Below are 17,452 nucleotides of genomic sequence, written 5' to 3' on the forward strand. Positions count from 1 at the left end.
ATGGGATATATTTATGTACCGCCGGTGGGTTCCAGGGAGCCACCCATGCTGTGGGTCCACAGGGAGTTGTAACTGCATGTGCCCACTTCTAAAGAACCCCAGTCTGACTGGGGCATGCAGTGTGGGCCGAAGCCCACCTGCATTTAATCGGACGTTACCTCAGCTGTGATGGCCACTGCAATGGGATACATTTATGTACAGCCGGTGGGTTCCAGGGAGCCACCCATGCTGTGGGTGCACACGGAATTCCCATTGCTGAGTTGTACCTGCCTGTGACTATTTATAAAAAAAAGCGGTCTGACTGGGGCATGCAGACACCTTGACAGAATGAATAGTGTGTGGCACATAGGTTCCCCATTGCTATGCCCACGTGTGCAGCTCCTGATGGCGGTGGCACAGGATTATATTTCTCATTGCTTCTGTACAGCATTGTGGGCTATCGCCCCGCCCCTTTTAAAGAGGGTCGCTGCCTAGCCGTGCCAACCCTCTGCAGTGTGTGCCTGCGGTTCCTCCTCATAGCAGACGCACTTATAAATAGACATGAGGGTGGCGTGGCATGAGTGCAGCTGAAGGCTGCGCAGGGACAATTTGGTGTGCCCTGTGGACACTGGGTCGTGCGGGGGGGGGGGTTGGGCAGCATGTAACCCAGGAGAAGTGGCAGCGGAGTGTCATGCAGGCAGTGATTGTGCTTTGTTGGAGGTAGTGTGGTGCTTAGCTAAGGTATGCATTGCTAATGAGGGCTTTTCAGAAGTAAAAGTTGTTGGGAGGGGGGGGCCCTCTCTTGCCGCTATTGTGGCTTAATAGTGGGACCTGGGAACTTGAGATGCAGCCCAACATGTAGCCCCTCGCCTGCCCTGTCCGTTGCTGTGTCGTTCCCATCACTTTCTTGAATTGCCCAGATTTTCACAAATGAAAACCTTAGCGAGCATCGGCGATATACAAAAATGCTCGGGTCGCCCATTGACTTCAATGGGGTTCGTTACTCGAAACGAACCCTCGAGCATCGCAATAATTTCGTCCCGAGTAACGAGCACCCGAGCATTTTGGTGCTCGCTCATCTCTAATCATACACTAAACTTACAGCTGAGACATCATGCAACTTAGCGAAAAGTTGCATGAAGTCACATAGGAGATTATAGCCTAAAATTAATTCAGAGAAAAGCAGCCGTCCCCACAGGTGAAGTGTCCCTGTCGTACCCCCTCACTACCACAACAAGTTTAAAGTGCTGCCTTCTACAAGCTGATAGTGCCTCCCTGTGTCACACAAGCTAAAAATGGCTCTTTTTGTACCCCACAAACTGTTTGTCCATGTCCTACGGACAGCAAGTGTTGCGATCCTTACTTTGCCTGCATAGCAGCTTCTTGTATGTTAGTAAGGTAAAGGCAAGGTCCCCTGGTGCAAGCACCAAGTCATCAGATGAGTGAGGTTTTGTAACCATGGGCTTCACATACATTTGGAGTTTGGAGCAATGCTGCATCGCTACAAAATTGTGTGATTTTTGTAGCCCGTGTGAAACAGGCCTTAAAGAGCCACTCTGTTGAAAATATTTTTCCACCCCTGTCCCATCACTGGAATTACAAACTTCCCATCATCAGAAAAGTTTAGAGCCTTATTTTTAGCTGGCGAGAAATCGCTACGTCAAAAACACTTTTTTTTGCCATCTTTTGACACGTAATTTTCTCAGTGTGTCAAAAAATCCGTTCATCTGAAAGAACCCATAGGAAATTATGGGTTCTTTTAGATATGAATTTTTGACGTACCTACTCAGTGTCAAAACAACACTCATGTGAAAGAGGCCTTAAAGGTCCATTTACACGGAGCAGTGATCGCTCAAACGACAGTTTGAGTGACAGCTTTGAGTGATCATTTTGCATAAACTATTAAGTAGCTACTCATCTACTTAAATACCAATTAAGTGTGCAAATGAAGCCTTAGCTGGATGTAGTTAATAGCCGAAGGCTCTTATCTGCTTTCAGTTCCTTTGTTCTCCACGGGAAACAATGCTATCAGCACTACCCGTGGAGAACTGCTGATAAGGCTGAAAAACGATTTTTAGGTTGGCCTGAATTTAACAATCAGCTAGCAGTGCACGATGGGCGCACATTTAGACGCAACGATGACTGTTTAAACAATCGCTTTTTAGCGATTTCTGAGTGATCGCTCTTTGTAAATGGGCCTTAAGTGCAGGGTTCTATAACTATTTAATTAGTTACTCATCAAGACTTGCATTCTGCTGAACTGGCACAGGCTTGTAGGCTTTGTTGATAAATTACACTAGAGCAATACTGTGAGAGGACGCTCACACAACCAACTGATGAAGTGCATTTAAAAAAAAGCAGGTATTTTACATTTTAACCCGACTGAATATTAGTGATGAGAGCAATATAGACACGCGGACTTAAGAGAAAACGCAATTAGGAGTGGACACAGAGAATGGGGGACACAGATTACCTTGTTGCAGAAGCTAGTTGTTTGACAACAATAATGACGGTAGTGGACAGATGTGAAGTGTCACCTTAGGACACAACTGAGTTGGGGAGGATTATATAATATATTTGGCAACTTTATTATATATCAACAAGAGAGGAAAAAACAAAAAGAGTTCTATGGAAGGGAGGAAGAGGAGCAACGTACCCACTATCAGGGACAGTTATGCGGAGAAGGCCACCTCCATAATTTCTGTACTTACTAGCAAACGATACAATACATCATATTCAGTGTGGTCGGAAGTCGTGAGATAGAGAGGGGTAGGTGGGGTTCTGGAGGGGGAATAGAGTTGTTAAAGTATTGAAAACTTTAATAAAGAGCATTTAATTAAAAATAGCATGTATATAAATAAGGATAAAATTTACACGTTGACGAAAAAAAATGAATGCATCCAGATAGAAATGTTGACACTTTAAAAGGTATATTCTTCATTATAAGTTATTAGGACAGCCAGGGCTCAGACTGAGACAAAGAAACACGAATAACATTCAAAGGTATTCACAGAGTGGGTTTGTGTACGCAGTTGGAAGGTGCCCAAGGCAAATCGGGAAGGGACAAAGATCTCAGGGAACACTTAAGGCCCATTTACACCAGCAGATGATCACTCAAATGACAGTTTGAGTGACAGCTTTGAACGATCATTTTGCATAAACCATTAAGTAGCTACTTAGTAGCAATTTAGTGTGCAAACAAAGTCTTAGCTGAATGTCATTAGTAGCCCAAGGCTATTATTTGTGCTCAGATCCTTTGTTCTCCACAGGAAAACAATGCTATCAGCATTCCCCGTGGAGAACTGCTGATAAGAGTGAACAATGATTTTTAGGTTGGACTGAATTTAACAATGAGCTAGCAGTGCACAAAAAGCGCATGATGGGCGCAAATTTAGATGCACCGATTATCGCTAAAATGAACGCTGATTAGTGATTTATTTTTAGCGATCATCAGCTGGTGTAAATGGGCCTTTATAGGGGTGAAGATAGGTCCCTAGAAAAGCATTCAAGTAGCAGCCATAAGAAATCTAGTTTGTGATATTAAGCAATATGTAAATTGATAAGTTAAGGAGAAAATCTGCGTTGGGTCAGTATTAATCTGGACTTGGTCGTCCCTACTAGCTAGCTTAGCCAGTGAACATCTATCCCCGCTGATTACAGGCTATTTGACCTATCCAGTTGTAGTCAACCTTCAGGATTTTATGCATCATTCTTTTGCCACTAAGCTTATGTTAAGTTTTCCAAAAACATGATTCTATTCAGCTAGAGATACTTGGTTCCTAATGAACTATGCGAATAGGTAACTGCGTCGAACCTTGATACGAAATGAACCACAAGACAAATGATGAAACTGGACCATTTAATGAATCATGTTCTGAAATTTAATATCTGAAGGGGCGTGAACTATTAAAACCTAATTATTCATGAAATGACCTATGAAAATAAATTGGTAATCATGTTGTTCAAACAATTATTTTATTAGTCACGGCGGAGTTTTTAATGAAGGGGATTTTTTCACATCTTTAAATTAGGCCATTACCAATCACTCATACTGTACCATCAGTAGTAGCCTGCAGGGTGAGCTCAGTCTATCGGAGAGCTTGAAGCGCCCTGTTTTCATTATACGGACAGATTTTCTCCTTAACGTATCAATTTACGTATTAATATCACAAACTAGATTTGTTATGGCTGCTACTTGAATGCTTTTCTAGAGACTTATCTTTACCTCTATAAGTGTTCCCTGAGATCTTTATCCCTCTTCCCGATTGCTTGGACACCTTCCCACCGCATACACAAACCCACTCTGACACAAATGCACGCAAATAACACTCAAAGGTATTCACAATCTGAGCCCCGGATATCTTAATTTATAATCAAGAATATACCTTTTAAAGGTCTATACTGTGAAGGGCGTTCAGTATCATTAATAGACCGCTTCTGCCCCAGTGAAACTCTTCAGAAAGAAATATCGGATTGCTCCAAAATTCTGCACCCAATTATGTTTTAGGCAGCTGTGTAAGGGATTACAGTTGTGGTTTGGTTAGACACTGGATCTTGCCACCAGAGGCCATAAAAGTACTTCCCCCCCGTTGCCCTGATAAAAGGCTTTCACAGACTAATTTTGTAGCCTCTACGACACACTTGTAGAGATTTTGCCCAGTTAAGGGTTTTTCCTTGATAATACTATTGATGACCTATTCTCCCACTCTTGTGTAGTTGTCAGCGCTTGTAACTGTGGGCGCCCGATCAGTTGGGAGTCCAGAGCGGCAGGCTCTGCCTGATCAGCTATTGATGACCTATCCCAGAGATAGGTCATCCACAGTCTTGTCATGATAAACCCCTTTAACAGACTTTGAGAGGGGGTGCATCAATGGATTGAGAGAAGCAGGATGGTTGTTTCGACAAACTGCCTGCCATTTAGACCGTTCTGACCAAGCTGTTAGGGGCAGTGATTACACAAGGTTACGCATACAGAGAACAGACTCAGGATGGCCCCGACAGCCAGCCAGTGGGGAGGATTATTTGATCTGTTGACAAGCACAAGAAGATCCAACAATTTTGTTGTCCCCCATTCAGACACATGAGCCACCTTCATGCAATGGGAGAAGATCACAATCCCCTGCTGCAGCTGTGACAGCTGCAGCAGAGTATTCTTTCAGCCCCGCATGGATGTGAGTCTGTCACATCCAGGGGTTTAACCTTGTGTTCAATGGGGCCGGCAGCAGCAGTGCCGGCCCCATTGAAAACATAGGGAGAAGATTGTGATCTCCTGCCGCGGCTGTGACAACAGGGGATTCCTTCATCCCCACGTGGAGTCCCCTAATCACTGAACACTGTGACAGCCTGTGCTGCCTGCTGCCCCATTGAAGGCAATGGGATGAAGGGATTCTCCACAGTGATGCGAGGCTGTTTTTCCTTAAAAACGCCTTGCATCCAGGGGTTTTTAGAAGGTTTACGAGAGCAATACAGGGCCGTGATTCACCAGTGTGGAGGAGCCCTGAGAGTATGAAGACTTCGTGTTGAGCACTTATATCCTGCCTTTGCTGTGGCGCGGCACACTGCCCCCCAACTGTTAGGCCTCATGTCCACGGGGAAAATAAGAATTAAAATCCGCAGCGGATTTTAACTCTTCTCCCGCGCGCGGATCCGCACCCCATAGGGATGCATTGACCACCCGCGGGTAGATAAATACCCGCGGATCGTCAATAAAAGTGATTTTAAAAAAAATGGAGCATGAAAAAATCTGGACCATGCTCCATTTTCATGCGGGTCTCCCGCGGGAGCTGTCCCCGCGGGCTTCTATTGAAGCCTATGGAAGCCGTGTGGATCCGCGGGAGACAAAAATCTGATTTTACTCACACGCTCCGGTTCTTCTCTTCGGCGCCGCGCCATCTTCTCTCAGTCGCGGCCGGATCATTTTGCTTCGGCCCGGCGCATGCGCGGGGCACGTCACCGACGTCATCATGCACATCCGCCGAGCCGAAGAAAGAAGATCCGGCCGCGACGAGAGAAGATCACGCCGCAGCGAAGAGAAGAAACGGAGCGGATCGGAGGTAAGTTTATTCTCATTTATTCGTATTTTCAGCCCTCATGTCCGCGGGGCAGGAGGGACCCGCTACGGATTCTACATGGAGAATCCGTAGCGGATCTGATTTTCCCCGTGGACATGAGGCCTTAGTGTGATGACACAAGGAGCCATTACATACGACAGTCAGTCATCTTAGTAGTAATTGAGGGACACAAAGCTCAGCAATATGTTCAGGACATCCGGCAGCCACATGTGTTCACCTCATGGCGGCTTCCAAGAGCAGCAGGATAATGCTCGGCCGCACACACAAGGGTTTCCCAAGCATTCAGGTTGCACTTTAAAATCAACTATGAGCCACAGCAAGATACGTGGTAGCCACACAGCGAGCACTACCTGAGAGACTGCCCTTAGGAATCCAAACGACAAAATCGTTCCATGTGAAAGCACCTTACGTATGTAGGAGGTAATGTGTTCTGAACACACTAGGAGGCTTATCAATACTTCTATACTGTTGAGCAGTGGCCTAGTCTCTGCCCCCATAAAGTGAGTCTTACATTCATTGTGTCGAGTATGGTATGGACTAAAAAGAAATGATACGCGAGTTGTACAGAGGGTGACATGCCAACTCTTGACACATGCAGATGTGATGATAAAATGTTGCAAGGCCGTCATAAATAGGACTTAAAATTTGAGCCACACGAGTTGCATAACACTTCATCATACAAGGACTCAGACCTATAAAACTGGTAAAGCCCTGGAAAGACCCCCGAATCTTTTCCCAGACTCGTCCAAGAGTAACGTGGAAGTATTTTACCTTCTGAATAAAACATCTCATTGTATTGCTTTAGTTTGAACAGCAAAAGCCAAGCTTTGTGGCAGAAAGTGGTTCCACTTGGACCTTGCAGTGATGTACAGAACCCGGACACTCGTCCACAATAAGGCCTAAATAACAATCAACTGCAACTTGAACATAACGGGAAACGATCCCTACCCAAACTTCCTGAGGCCAAGAGAGACATGGGGGCATTACAGGATGGATCATGGAAGGATTACACAATCGGCATGAGAAGTTTATTTGTAAAGCAAATGGTGTCTTTGTGTCTGCCTGACGGGCAGACTTACTGAAATGTGCTTGTGAGTCTTAGCCAAGAGCGGCACGGAGCTTGGAAGACTTGTCATCAGGAAGAGACATCACAGCATTCTGCAATTCCTGGGGGAAGCGCTGGACCAGATTTCTCAACAGAATAATTAGGGTCTGTTCCGTCTCTGCCAAAATCACATGAAGGGGACAAAACAGCAGACATTCAGAGATCACTTTATACTAGAAAGCAGGACAATACAGTACAGTACCCAATTACCAAACACCACACCTACAGTGTCGGGTCAGTTATACCTATGTTGACAACTTTTTAAGCGTACCCACATTTACAGAATCTGCTGTCAACTATGTTGTGCGACACTTGTATTCTGCATTTTAGCAGTTTCACCGCTCTGCGGGCTTCATATCTTATTCTTAAGGCCCTTTAAGGCACAACGAGAATCGCTCAAGCCGTCTTTTTAGCGATTCTCTTTCTGTCTAAATGCAGGGACATCGTGCAGTTTTGATGCATAGATCACTGAATTCTAGCTTGCTATCAGCGGAGCCAGCTGCACTGATAACATTCTCTGTGCCTGTGTCCTGCTGTGAATTCACAGCGGGACACGGGCTGTAAGCGCACAGAACACTGCAGCTGTGTGCTTATGCAAAGCAGCTATATCGTTCTATTAGCGGCCGCGGCTGTGTCCCGCTCCGCTTGCATATTCTATAGTAGCTACTATGAAGTATGCAAAGATGATCGCTCAAAACTGTCACCCAAACTATCGTTTGAGCGACTTTTGAGCGATCATCTATCAGTGTACATGGGGCTTAAGTCCTGTATTTTTTGTTTATCATTATATTCAAAGACTCCTAACATGTTTCTTTTTTTGTCAATGGTGCTGTGTGGGGGTTTTATTTTTTTTGCGGGATGAGTTGTACTTTTCAATAGCACTATTATATACATGCTACGTTTTGATCACTTTCTATTCCACGTTTTGTAATGCAAAACAGGCAAAAGTAGCTATTTTCGCCATGTTTTTTTTATGGCGTGTACGGTTTCTGTTAAATATACAAACTTTTTTCTCTGGGTTATTATAGGCGTAGCAATTCCAACACGTGATTTTTAAAAAAAAATTTTAAATAGTAAAGGAGAAAAGTGGGGTTTTGAGGTTATTATTTAAATTAACATTTTTTTTTATTTTTGTCCCACTAAGGAACTTGATTAATCGGCACATCTGAAGTATAGTAGTGCATTAGAAAGTCTATGTGGTCAGCCAGAGGCTGAGCCTCATAGACCACCGTAGCTGGCAGACCCGAAGGCTATAACCAAGCCTCCAAGTGCCATAGCAACCCATTGGGAACGTGCAACCAGATAACGGTGGGTCCGATGAGTGACAGAGGGAGCCTCCTTCCTCTTTCAGCCTTTTACATGTGGCAGTTGCACTGGCCATGGAGTGTAAAGGGTTAAACAACTGGGATCTGAGGTTTCTTCGATCCCTAATGTTAGAGCAAGTGCCCGGCTGTCATCTGACAGGCGATTACTCGCTCTCTCCCGTGCCGGGCTTCCAATGTAACGGCGTGAAAAGATGTATGGGCAGTCATTAAGGATTTAAAGAGCTTGTCTCAATGCAGACAGTCACATTCTATAGATATCATAATGCCCAATCCTTTCAACTAATCAGCAAGAGAGTATAGTGCAGCTAAAATGCAAATGTAAATCCTTACTGATCCATATGATGAAAGCAAGTATGGGGTTATACAGGGAAGCATGCTCCGCAGAGCGCAGACACACCAAGCACTAATCTTATTTCTCTCCTTTGTCAAAAATGCATTGTTATAAGCGGTGACATGTCAGGCTTTGCTTTACAACCATTGTATGGATCACAGATTCTGTATTTCACCTGTGCCACACCTTATACACACAGAGACATATGCAGATACATACTGGATCTGTGGATATAAATATATACGCCGCCTAAACACAAACTGATCTTAATTGCGGAATCCGCGATCGTCACCCGCGTGGAAGATCTGCTGTAATATTTGCCCATTGGAAGACGTTGGATTTTTGCAGCTTCAAGCAGACGAGCGGATGCAAATTGCAAATTTTTTTTGCGCGAAAAAAAAAAATAAAAAAATTTGCAGCATGCTCTATTTTTGTGCCGATTGTGCGCGAAAGGACTCCATTGATCTGTATGGGAGCGTTTGAATTGCAGTGCATCCACAATTACATTGCGGATGGGCGCGGATTTTAACATATAAAAGGTAGCATAAATGCGTTATCAGCTGCTTGCGATCTGTTTTCCGCACAGATGATCCGCTGTGAATCTGCGAACATCTGTGTGGAAAGACGACCACATCCACGATAGTCTCCAAACAATCACAATTCATTTCTGCGATGAATCACTGGTCTTCCACAGCAGAAATCAGCTTGCGGAATCAGAGCGCGTGCAGGCGGCCTTAGGGTGGGACTATTTTTTAAAGAGGTTTTTCTTGTAGACAAGGACTGACATGGACAGCGGGACACAGAATGATGTACAGTATACAGAATTACTGCCCGCTCTGTTTTTGTCTCTCACGTCACAAACCTTATTTGTAGAACAAAACCGCAGTGGTACGTTTTACAAACTACAGTGTAAAGTGGTAAAAAGAAGGAGCCGTCCGTCTGCCGTTGTGCAGAACACTCTGTTCTATAGACAGCAGGTCTCCTGCAATCACACAGTTGGCAGCGAAAACTTGGAACGTTTTATGGAACAAAAACAAAGAAAAGTAATTAAGTCTTGTCCGCCATACCTGGGGTAATTTCCTTTGTTCCCAAGACATGAGCAAATATTCTAGCAATGTCAGTAATGTTTGCAGCAACCTGTATGGAGGAATTGGAAGTCATAAGAGAAGGCAAGCACTCTGAAGACACATGTTGTATCCCCCCCCACTGATAACACTCCTATACTGCTGGTGTCTATTAATAAGCTGCAGGTGAAATAGACGCCGCAGCTTCTGGCGGTCCAGTCAGACGGGTGTTTTATCTTCCAAGAAAACAGCAACCAATTTCCTGGAAGAGAAGCCTACGCTATTAGTGTTACGTGCAACCAGACCAGAGTCATCCGAGGTGCACACAAAGATGCATTTGTTGGAATTTTAAAGAGATTTGCTGTCCAGAATTAGAAAAGAATGGCTGCTTTCGTCCAGAAACAGCACCACACCTTTGCATGGGTTGGGTCTAGTATTGCAGTTCGGCTCCTTTGAAAAAGCCTGGACCGCAATGCCATACACAACACATGAAGAGGAGAGGCGCTGTTTTTGGAAGGCAGCAGCTATCTATCAAACACCCGCCCCCCACGTCCGAACTATAGTTGTAAAACAGAGGAACATAAATCCACAAACTAACTGTTCACTAGACAAATAAAAGGGGATGCAGATAAAAGCCATAGACTACTACTGAGCAACACAGTCAAAAACACTAATTTTCATACATTTAAAGGGGTCTTCTGCCTTTACTGAAATAAGGCTTAAATCGCTGTATAAATAAGAAGTTCTACAACTTTCTAATAAACTTGTGTTTCAGTTCATCACTATTTGTTCTCGTTCACGGAGTGCACACTGGTATATAAGCTAGCCGTGCTCCCGGGTGACACACACAAACAAGTGCAGGCAGTGAGCCGAGATACAATTGTACGGGTCAGCTGGCAGCATGGCTAGCCATGTACCAGTTTGCAGCATGTAAATGTAAAGAAGCCTAAGAAACAACCCAGTAAAGTATTGCAACGTGAGTAAAGGCCCATTTACACGGGACAAATGTCGAGCAAACGATGCCTGAAACTCGTTCCTGTGTGTATTCGCTCCGGGGCTGCTGCACAGGAGTGAGTATCGGTGGCTTGCTCAGCAGGGACCTAGGACGGCTAGAGGAGAATTCTCTCCTCGCTCTCCCTCGCCCATCTCCATTCACGTAACACAGCGGCCATTCAGTACTGAACAGCTGCTGCTTCCAGTGAATGGAGAGGGGCAGGGGAAAGTGAGGAGAGAACTCTCCTCCAGCCGTCCTAGCTCCCTGCTGAGCGAGCCAGCGATACCATTTCTGTATTCTATCCCTATGCAGACAGTGAGCAATGACTGTCTCTTTTGGACCTTGCAGTCACACAGGTTACATGATGGCATAGTGCCCTCTGTATACCAGAGCTGCCCAATTTTACTGTGCTTTAGAAAAAAAAAATGACTATAAAGTATGAGGAAAATCTTGGGTTTTTCTTACTATATTTTAAAGGTACTGGCTGTAACTTTAAAATCACAGACAGCAACTACCCTTGTTTCCTAGGAAGCCTGGTACTGGTGATATATAGGCAGGGCATTTACTCACTTTACTGGTTTACTGTTTATATGTAGCTTATCTACATAGCTCAAGCACATCAATACCGTTCCTAAAGAAACGTATTGTATACAACAGTTACCTAGTATTTAAGAGGAGGTCTGGTGCACTGAAGGTAGCTGCATGGACCAAGGACCACTGTCCCATATCAAGCAGCTGGCAGATCTCTGCATGTTTCAGGCTTCAGCTAATTTGTATCAATCCTTAGGTTTGGACTGGAACCTTGCAGTAAATTTTATTTCCTCATTAGCAAAACTGACCTGTTTAGTGAACTTCTAAAGGCAGGCGCTTTATTCAATGAAAAGCTGGTGAAAAATCCTAGATCCTGTATAATCTGTTAGAAATGGCCAGCGTGATACTACTGTGATAGACCTGTCCTCTACCTTTGGTACAGTCGACCACTCCTGCTGTTGCAAATTCTCTTCTTCCTTGGCATCATGTCCCTCTCCAGGATCTCCTTGTACCTCAATAACCGAACAGTTAGGGTCTCCCATTCACATACATCTTAATTTCGCTGCCTCTGTGTTACTATCCCCCAAAGGCTCGGTCCTGGGACTCCTACTTCCCTCCACCTATAACTTTTGCCTAGGAAGCTCACAGAATCCCACGGCTTTCTTTACCGCCTTAAGACCGGTGACACATTGCCATATTTTGGCTGCCGTTTTAAGTCAGTAATATGGAAGTGCGTCTGACCGCAGGTCTCCCAATCCAAATTCCAAGCACCATACATTTCAATGATGTTTGAAGTTCGGGTCAGGAGACCCACGGTCAGGCTGGGACAACTTCTGTCTTACGGATTCAAAATGGAGAGCAAAATACGGCAGTGTGTCACCATCCTATAGCTGATATCAAAGTCAGTGAGGTAGATTTGGGTGTTACCTCTCTGCAATCCAGAATCTGAAAGTATCTATCAGCCATATTCTCCTCTTCCTGCTTTCTAAAACTCAGGGTGGAGAAAACTGAGACCATCTTTCCGACTCTCACTCAACACCGCCATCAGACTTATTAATCACAGTCAATGGCTCTATCCTTTCCACAGTCCCACAGTCCACTGTCTCCATGTAACATTTGATTCTGTCCTTCAAATTGCAAATACAAGCCCTCCTGCCGCCTTCATCTCAAAAACATCTCTCCGATTCAATCTTTCCTCAACCCTGATTCACTAAAAATGCTAGTGCAAAGGTCTTATTTTCATGGAAACAGGGTAATATTAGGGTCATGTTACATAAGATGCAGTAAAGGTACATTTATGTAGGTAGGACTTCTTTATCTTACAAATATACCTGTGCAGGGTTCTTGTCATATAGGAACGCAATGCATTTAAACACTGTAACGTTCTCCTCAAAGTCTTTCTTCAGAGGCATAGAGCGAAGTAGTACTGGAAATACCTAAGGAGCGCAGAAACAGAATGGTAACATCAAATCCATCAGTGTTAGACGGTCCGTCCGATGCTGCCGTATACACTATGCTGACAAAAGGATTGGGACCCCCACCAATGCTGATCACCACCTATAAAAGACAGTATCACACCGGTATATCCCAGTACAGAAACCATCAGAATGTCATGGCGTGTAGAGTTGACAGACTTCCAACTGGGTCTGGTGGTGGTGGGATGTCACCTGAGTAACCAATCAGTACGGGACATTGCAGAGCTTTTGGACCTTCCAAAGTCCACTGTTGGCAATGTTCTTCGGAAATTGAAAACATTTGATGTGTGTGTGGTACAGCCACATTTAGAGAGACCTTGTAAACCGACAGAGCGTGGACAACGAAGCCTTGTACCAGCTGTGTAAGTATCAAGCACATAGTTTGCTGAAACACCCAGGAGGTCTCACAGACTATTGGAGCATTCATTACCACCAGAACCACCCATAGAGAACTGTATATGAAAGGCTAAGGACAAGCGGCTGCACAAACTCCCAACATCACAGTAGTGAATGCACAGAGGCTCCTGCGATGATACTTGGAGCATTGTTCTTGGGCTGTAAATGAGTGAAAGCAAGAATTGTGGACAGATGAATCACAGTACGCCATCTTTCATTGGGACGGCCACACTTGGGTATGGCAGTTGCCTGGAAAGCAGTTTCTACACGACTGCATGATCCCAACCGTTAATTTTGGAGGAGGTCCGGTTATGGTTTGGGGTTCTGCTGGGAAGGACTATGGTTATTAGTTATAGTAAAGTCCACCTTCAATGCCAGTGGGGGCAGAGACATTCTAGACAATGTGGCATTATCTACCCTGTGGCAATACTTGAAGCCCACTACATGAAGCTCTAGCCAGACGATTTAGAAGTATAAGCAGGGAAAAATGGATTTTGAGAAAGCTTTTCCTTCTCTTCTCTGATGGGATCTGTTCAGGTTTTCCAAAAATATGCAAATGAAACAAGGACTAAAAATACATCAGCATGAAGAGAATGAAGAAGAACCATGTCACCATGTACAAAACCTGCCCGTTGTTAGGCAGCCATTTGAATGTATTTATCTGGTGCTGATCAAGAGCATTGTACGTCATTCATTAGTGTGTGGCGGGTTTTTAAGGAGTGTTCACACCATGGACATTTACGGCACATCCACACCTATATGGAGCACAGAGGAACCCTAAACAGCCTGGTGATGCAGAACCCTCATTATTCCCACAGGTACGGGTGGCAGAGGTGGAAACCACATCCATTAGACCTTTATGGTGGGGGGTCCAAGGTGGGACTACCCCTTTCTATAAATTGCAATGCTGAGAGAAAATACACAGCAGTGAGACATTGTGTGAGTCTTCAGCAAATTACTACATTTACTTTCTCAGGGAAAAATAGGATCTCAATGTCTACGAACCCCTACCTGTTCCACGGGAACACCTTCCGGATGTGTGAGTATCATACGACTTACTGCCCCACACACATTGTCCAGGGTTCGTTCATTCTTCTCAGTGCTGATTAATGAGGAAAACATAGAGAGCAGCTTTGGGAAATTTCTGAAGCTTTGTCAAGGAAAACTGAATTATTATAGGGCAAGAATGGAGAGACAACAAAGTGAATACAAAGAAAACTTGAGGTTCTAATCCCATAGAAGTAAAATAAACAGACCGAGCACTGCATGGCTCCACCCACAGTATATGACATCACTATACCTAGCAAGAAAGTGTGAGATCAGACTGCCGATTCCGGGTTAATCTACTGTTGGTTTCTCCTGTCTGGCATATTAATGGTTCAAAAGTTTTTTATTTTGTCTGTTATAGAGGTATGAGGATTACAAAATGGTAGTGTCATTTTCATCAAATAAACATTTTTACAGTAACAGAGTTTGTCTTTCCTTGTCTGGCCTACTTTCTTGTTCCTTAAAACAGACTATTTAAATTATAACATTAACCGTTATGCTATCAACATTTGTAATTTGTAACTCTTATGTAGATGTCTTAAGTCTCTGGATTCAGTTACTGATTGAATAAAACAAGCGAAGAAAAGCTGAACAATTCTAATGTGGTAACTTCCTATGAAGAAAACTATGGAAGTGTAGAGAGGGGTTAAGAGGGTTAAAGGGGTTGTCCCGCGCCGAAACAGGTTTTTTTTTTTATTCAATAGACCCCCCGTTCGGCGCGAGACAAACCCGATGCATGTGTTAAAAAAAACAAACGGATAGTACTTACCCGAATCCCCGCGCTGCGGCGACTTCTTCCTTACCTTGCTAAGATGGCCGCCGGGATCTTCACCCACGGTGGACCGCAGGTCTTCTCCCATGGTGCACCGTGGGCTCTGTGCGTTCCATTGCCGATTCCAGCCTCCTGATTGGCTGGAATCGGTACACGTGATGGGGCGGAGCTACAAGGAGCAGCTCTCCGGCACGAGCGGCCCCATTCGGAAGGGAGAAGACCGGACTGCGCAAGCGCGTCTAATCGGGCAATTAGACGCTGAAATTAGACGGCACCATGGAAACGGGGACGCTAGCAACGGAACAGGTAAGTGAATAACTTCTGTATGGCTCATAATTAATGCACAATGTACATTACAAAGTGCATTAATATGGCCATACAGAAGTGTATACCCCCACTTGCTTTCGCGGGACAACCCCTTTAAGGTATTAAGAATAGAGGGGGGGGGAGAGAAGGCTGGTGGGGGATGGGCGACATCTCGTGGCCTTGAGGTGGGGGTTACGGTTTCAAGGTCTAGTGGAGTCAGGAGGGGTTGCTGACTGTGTTCGTATTGGGGGGTAACCCCCTTTCTAGCCAGAGGTCGAGATCGTGGGAGAGGCGGAACCGATTCCACGACATCCAGGTGGCCTGATACTTGTCAAATCTCATCTCGTCCCTGGAACATAGCTCCTCCATGTATTTTATGTGGTCTAACTCCTCTAGCCACATTAGTCTGGAGCGGGGGGTTGGTGATTTCCATTTCTTAGGGATTATCTGGTGCATTGCCAGGACGAAAAATCTTAATAGGGAGCTTTTTGATTGTGCCAGCGTGCCCGGGAACATTGACAGTAATGCGATCTCGGGGGTTAGTTGTATTTGGTTTCTGCTAACTGCGGTGTAGAGGGAGTTTCTCTCCCGCCAGAGGGGACAGATCAGTGGACAATCCCACCAAATATGTATAAATGTTCCAGTTCCCGTCATGCATCTCCAGCAGGTATCCGGGTACTGGGGAAACATCCTCGCCAGTCTTGCTGGTGTCTGATACCATCTGGTTAAGATTTTATAATTCAATTCCTGTCTGTCTGGCATATTAGATGGTCTACACTACTGCAGGAAAGATTCTCTAATTCAGATAAGGACTGAACAACTTTTGGTAAGGTCCAACGTCTGCAAGTCTGGAGTTAGGTGAAATTCTTTGAATAAAACTTATGCCTAGCAAAGAGGTGAAATTTTCAAAATTACGTTATAACCAGAAATCTACTCAACAGGAACCAGAATAGACTTAACTGGATCATCCTTTAACAGCAGCATACAGAGCCAGTTCAATAGAAAAAAAAATGTCATTCATGATGTAACTATACCCCCCAGTATATATAAGTCAGCTATGATTAGTTTGGTTAGTTATTCCTTTCTATCTGAAACTCCTGGCCTCTTTTTCCACAGAAGGTCATGTGATCTCAATTCTAACCAGCTCAGATCTACTTGGGGTTATGTGTTCAACTTCTAGTCAATTTCTCAGTCTGTGTGATGCCATTACATGGAACATACCACAGAAACTGCTAAGAAAGGGAAACGGGCACTCCAGTCACAGTTACTCATGACGATCAGAGACTTCTGTCACACAGTTATAATAGAGGAGATCACAACTCACCCTCCTGATTGTATACTTACAGTCTGTGTCTTATTTAGGTGACTATAGAATACAGATAGTAATGGCAGAGTTTTCCCTGGATGCAGAGATGGTACAGTCACTAGCTGTTTATGTAATGTGTGCTGAAGCATCATGGGATTGATAGCACACAATGGTGAAAACAACAAAAGATGGTGCCTGATAATTATCAGACAGTTGGCTGCACTGCATAAAGTGACTGCAATATACATAGGAGACCTCCAGAGTGTGACAGACAATCTGGTGAGGGGGGCAGGGATAGAAAAATAGGTTTTCACTGGAGTGGCACTTCAAACATCAGCATATTCCCCTCAAGTGCAAACTCCCATCTGCCAACAGGAGTGGCTCTTTAAGCAAATAACCTAAATACATAGCTAATGTATGATGATAAATATGTGCAAAGCAAGTTAAAGAAGCACTCCAGCAAAAACACATTTTTCTATCCTGTTCCTCCCACCTCATTGCCTGGACTTCTTTTCTGTATATTGCAATCACTTCCTTGCAGTGCAGCCTCCTGTCTGATACATATGAGATCACATCTTGGTTTTTAGATTCCTTCCTGCTCTTTCTTCTTCTATTGAACGCCAACTAAATGCTGTAAAAAAACAAAACAAAAAAAACCCCAACAACTTCCTGTGTGAGCCTGAATTGCGTATTCCGTGAGTGGAAGAAAAATAAAGGCATGCTCCATTTTGCCACGGACGGCCTCCATTG

The 17,452-nt window shown here is 44.4% G+C and overlaps 1 protein-coding gene across 2 annotated transcripts in view; it reads right to left on the reverse strand.

Moving 5' to 3' along the window:
* Positions 1-7,064: 7,064 nt before the first annotated feature.
* Positions 7,065-17,452, reverse strand: part of IPO4 (importin 4) — a 62,695-nt gene continuing 52,307 nt past the window's right edge. For both annotated transcript variants that reach the window (XM_066604036.1, XM_066604037.1), the window contains 4 exons: positions 14,283-14,415; positions 12,732-12,836; positions 9,879-9,948; positions 7,065-7,273 (listed from right to left, as the gene is read on the reverse strand). In XM_066604036.1, coding sequence (XP_066460133.1) covers positions 7,149-7,273; positions 9,879-9,948; positions 12,732-12,836; positions 14,283-14,415 — 433 coding nt within the window. In that variant the 3' untranslated portion in view covers positions 7,065-7,148. The remainder of the gene's footprint in view (positions 7,274-9,878; positions 9,949-12,731; positions 12,837-14,282; positions 14,416-17,452) is intronic.

This window comes from Eleutherodactylus coqui, chromosome 5 (assembly GCF_035609145.1).
Source record: "Eleutherodactylus coqui strain aEleCoq1 chromosome 5, aEleCoq1.hap1, whole genome shotgun sequence".
NCBI classification, from domain to species: domain Eukaryota; kingdom Metazoa; phylum Chordata; class Amphibia; order Anura; family Eleutherodactylidae; genus Eleutherodactylus; species Eleutherodactylus coqui.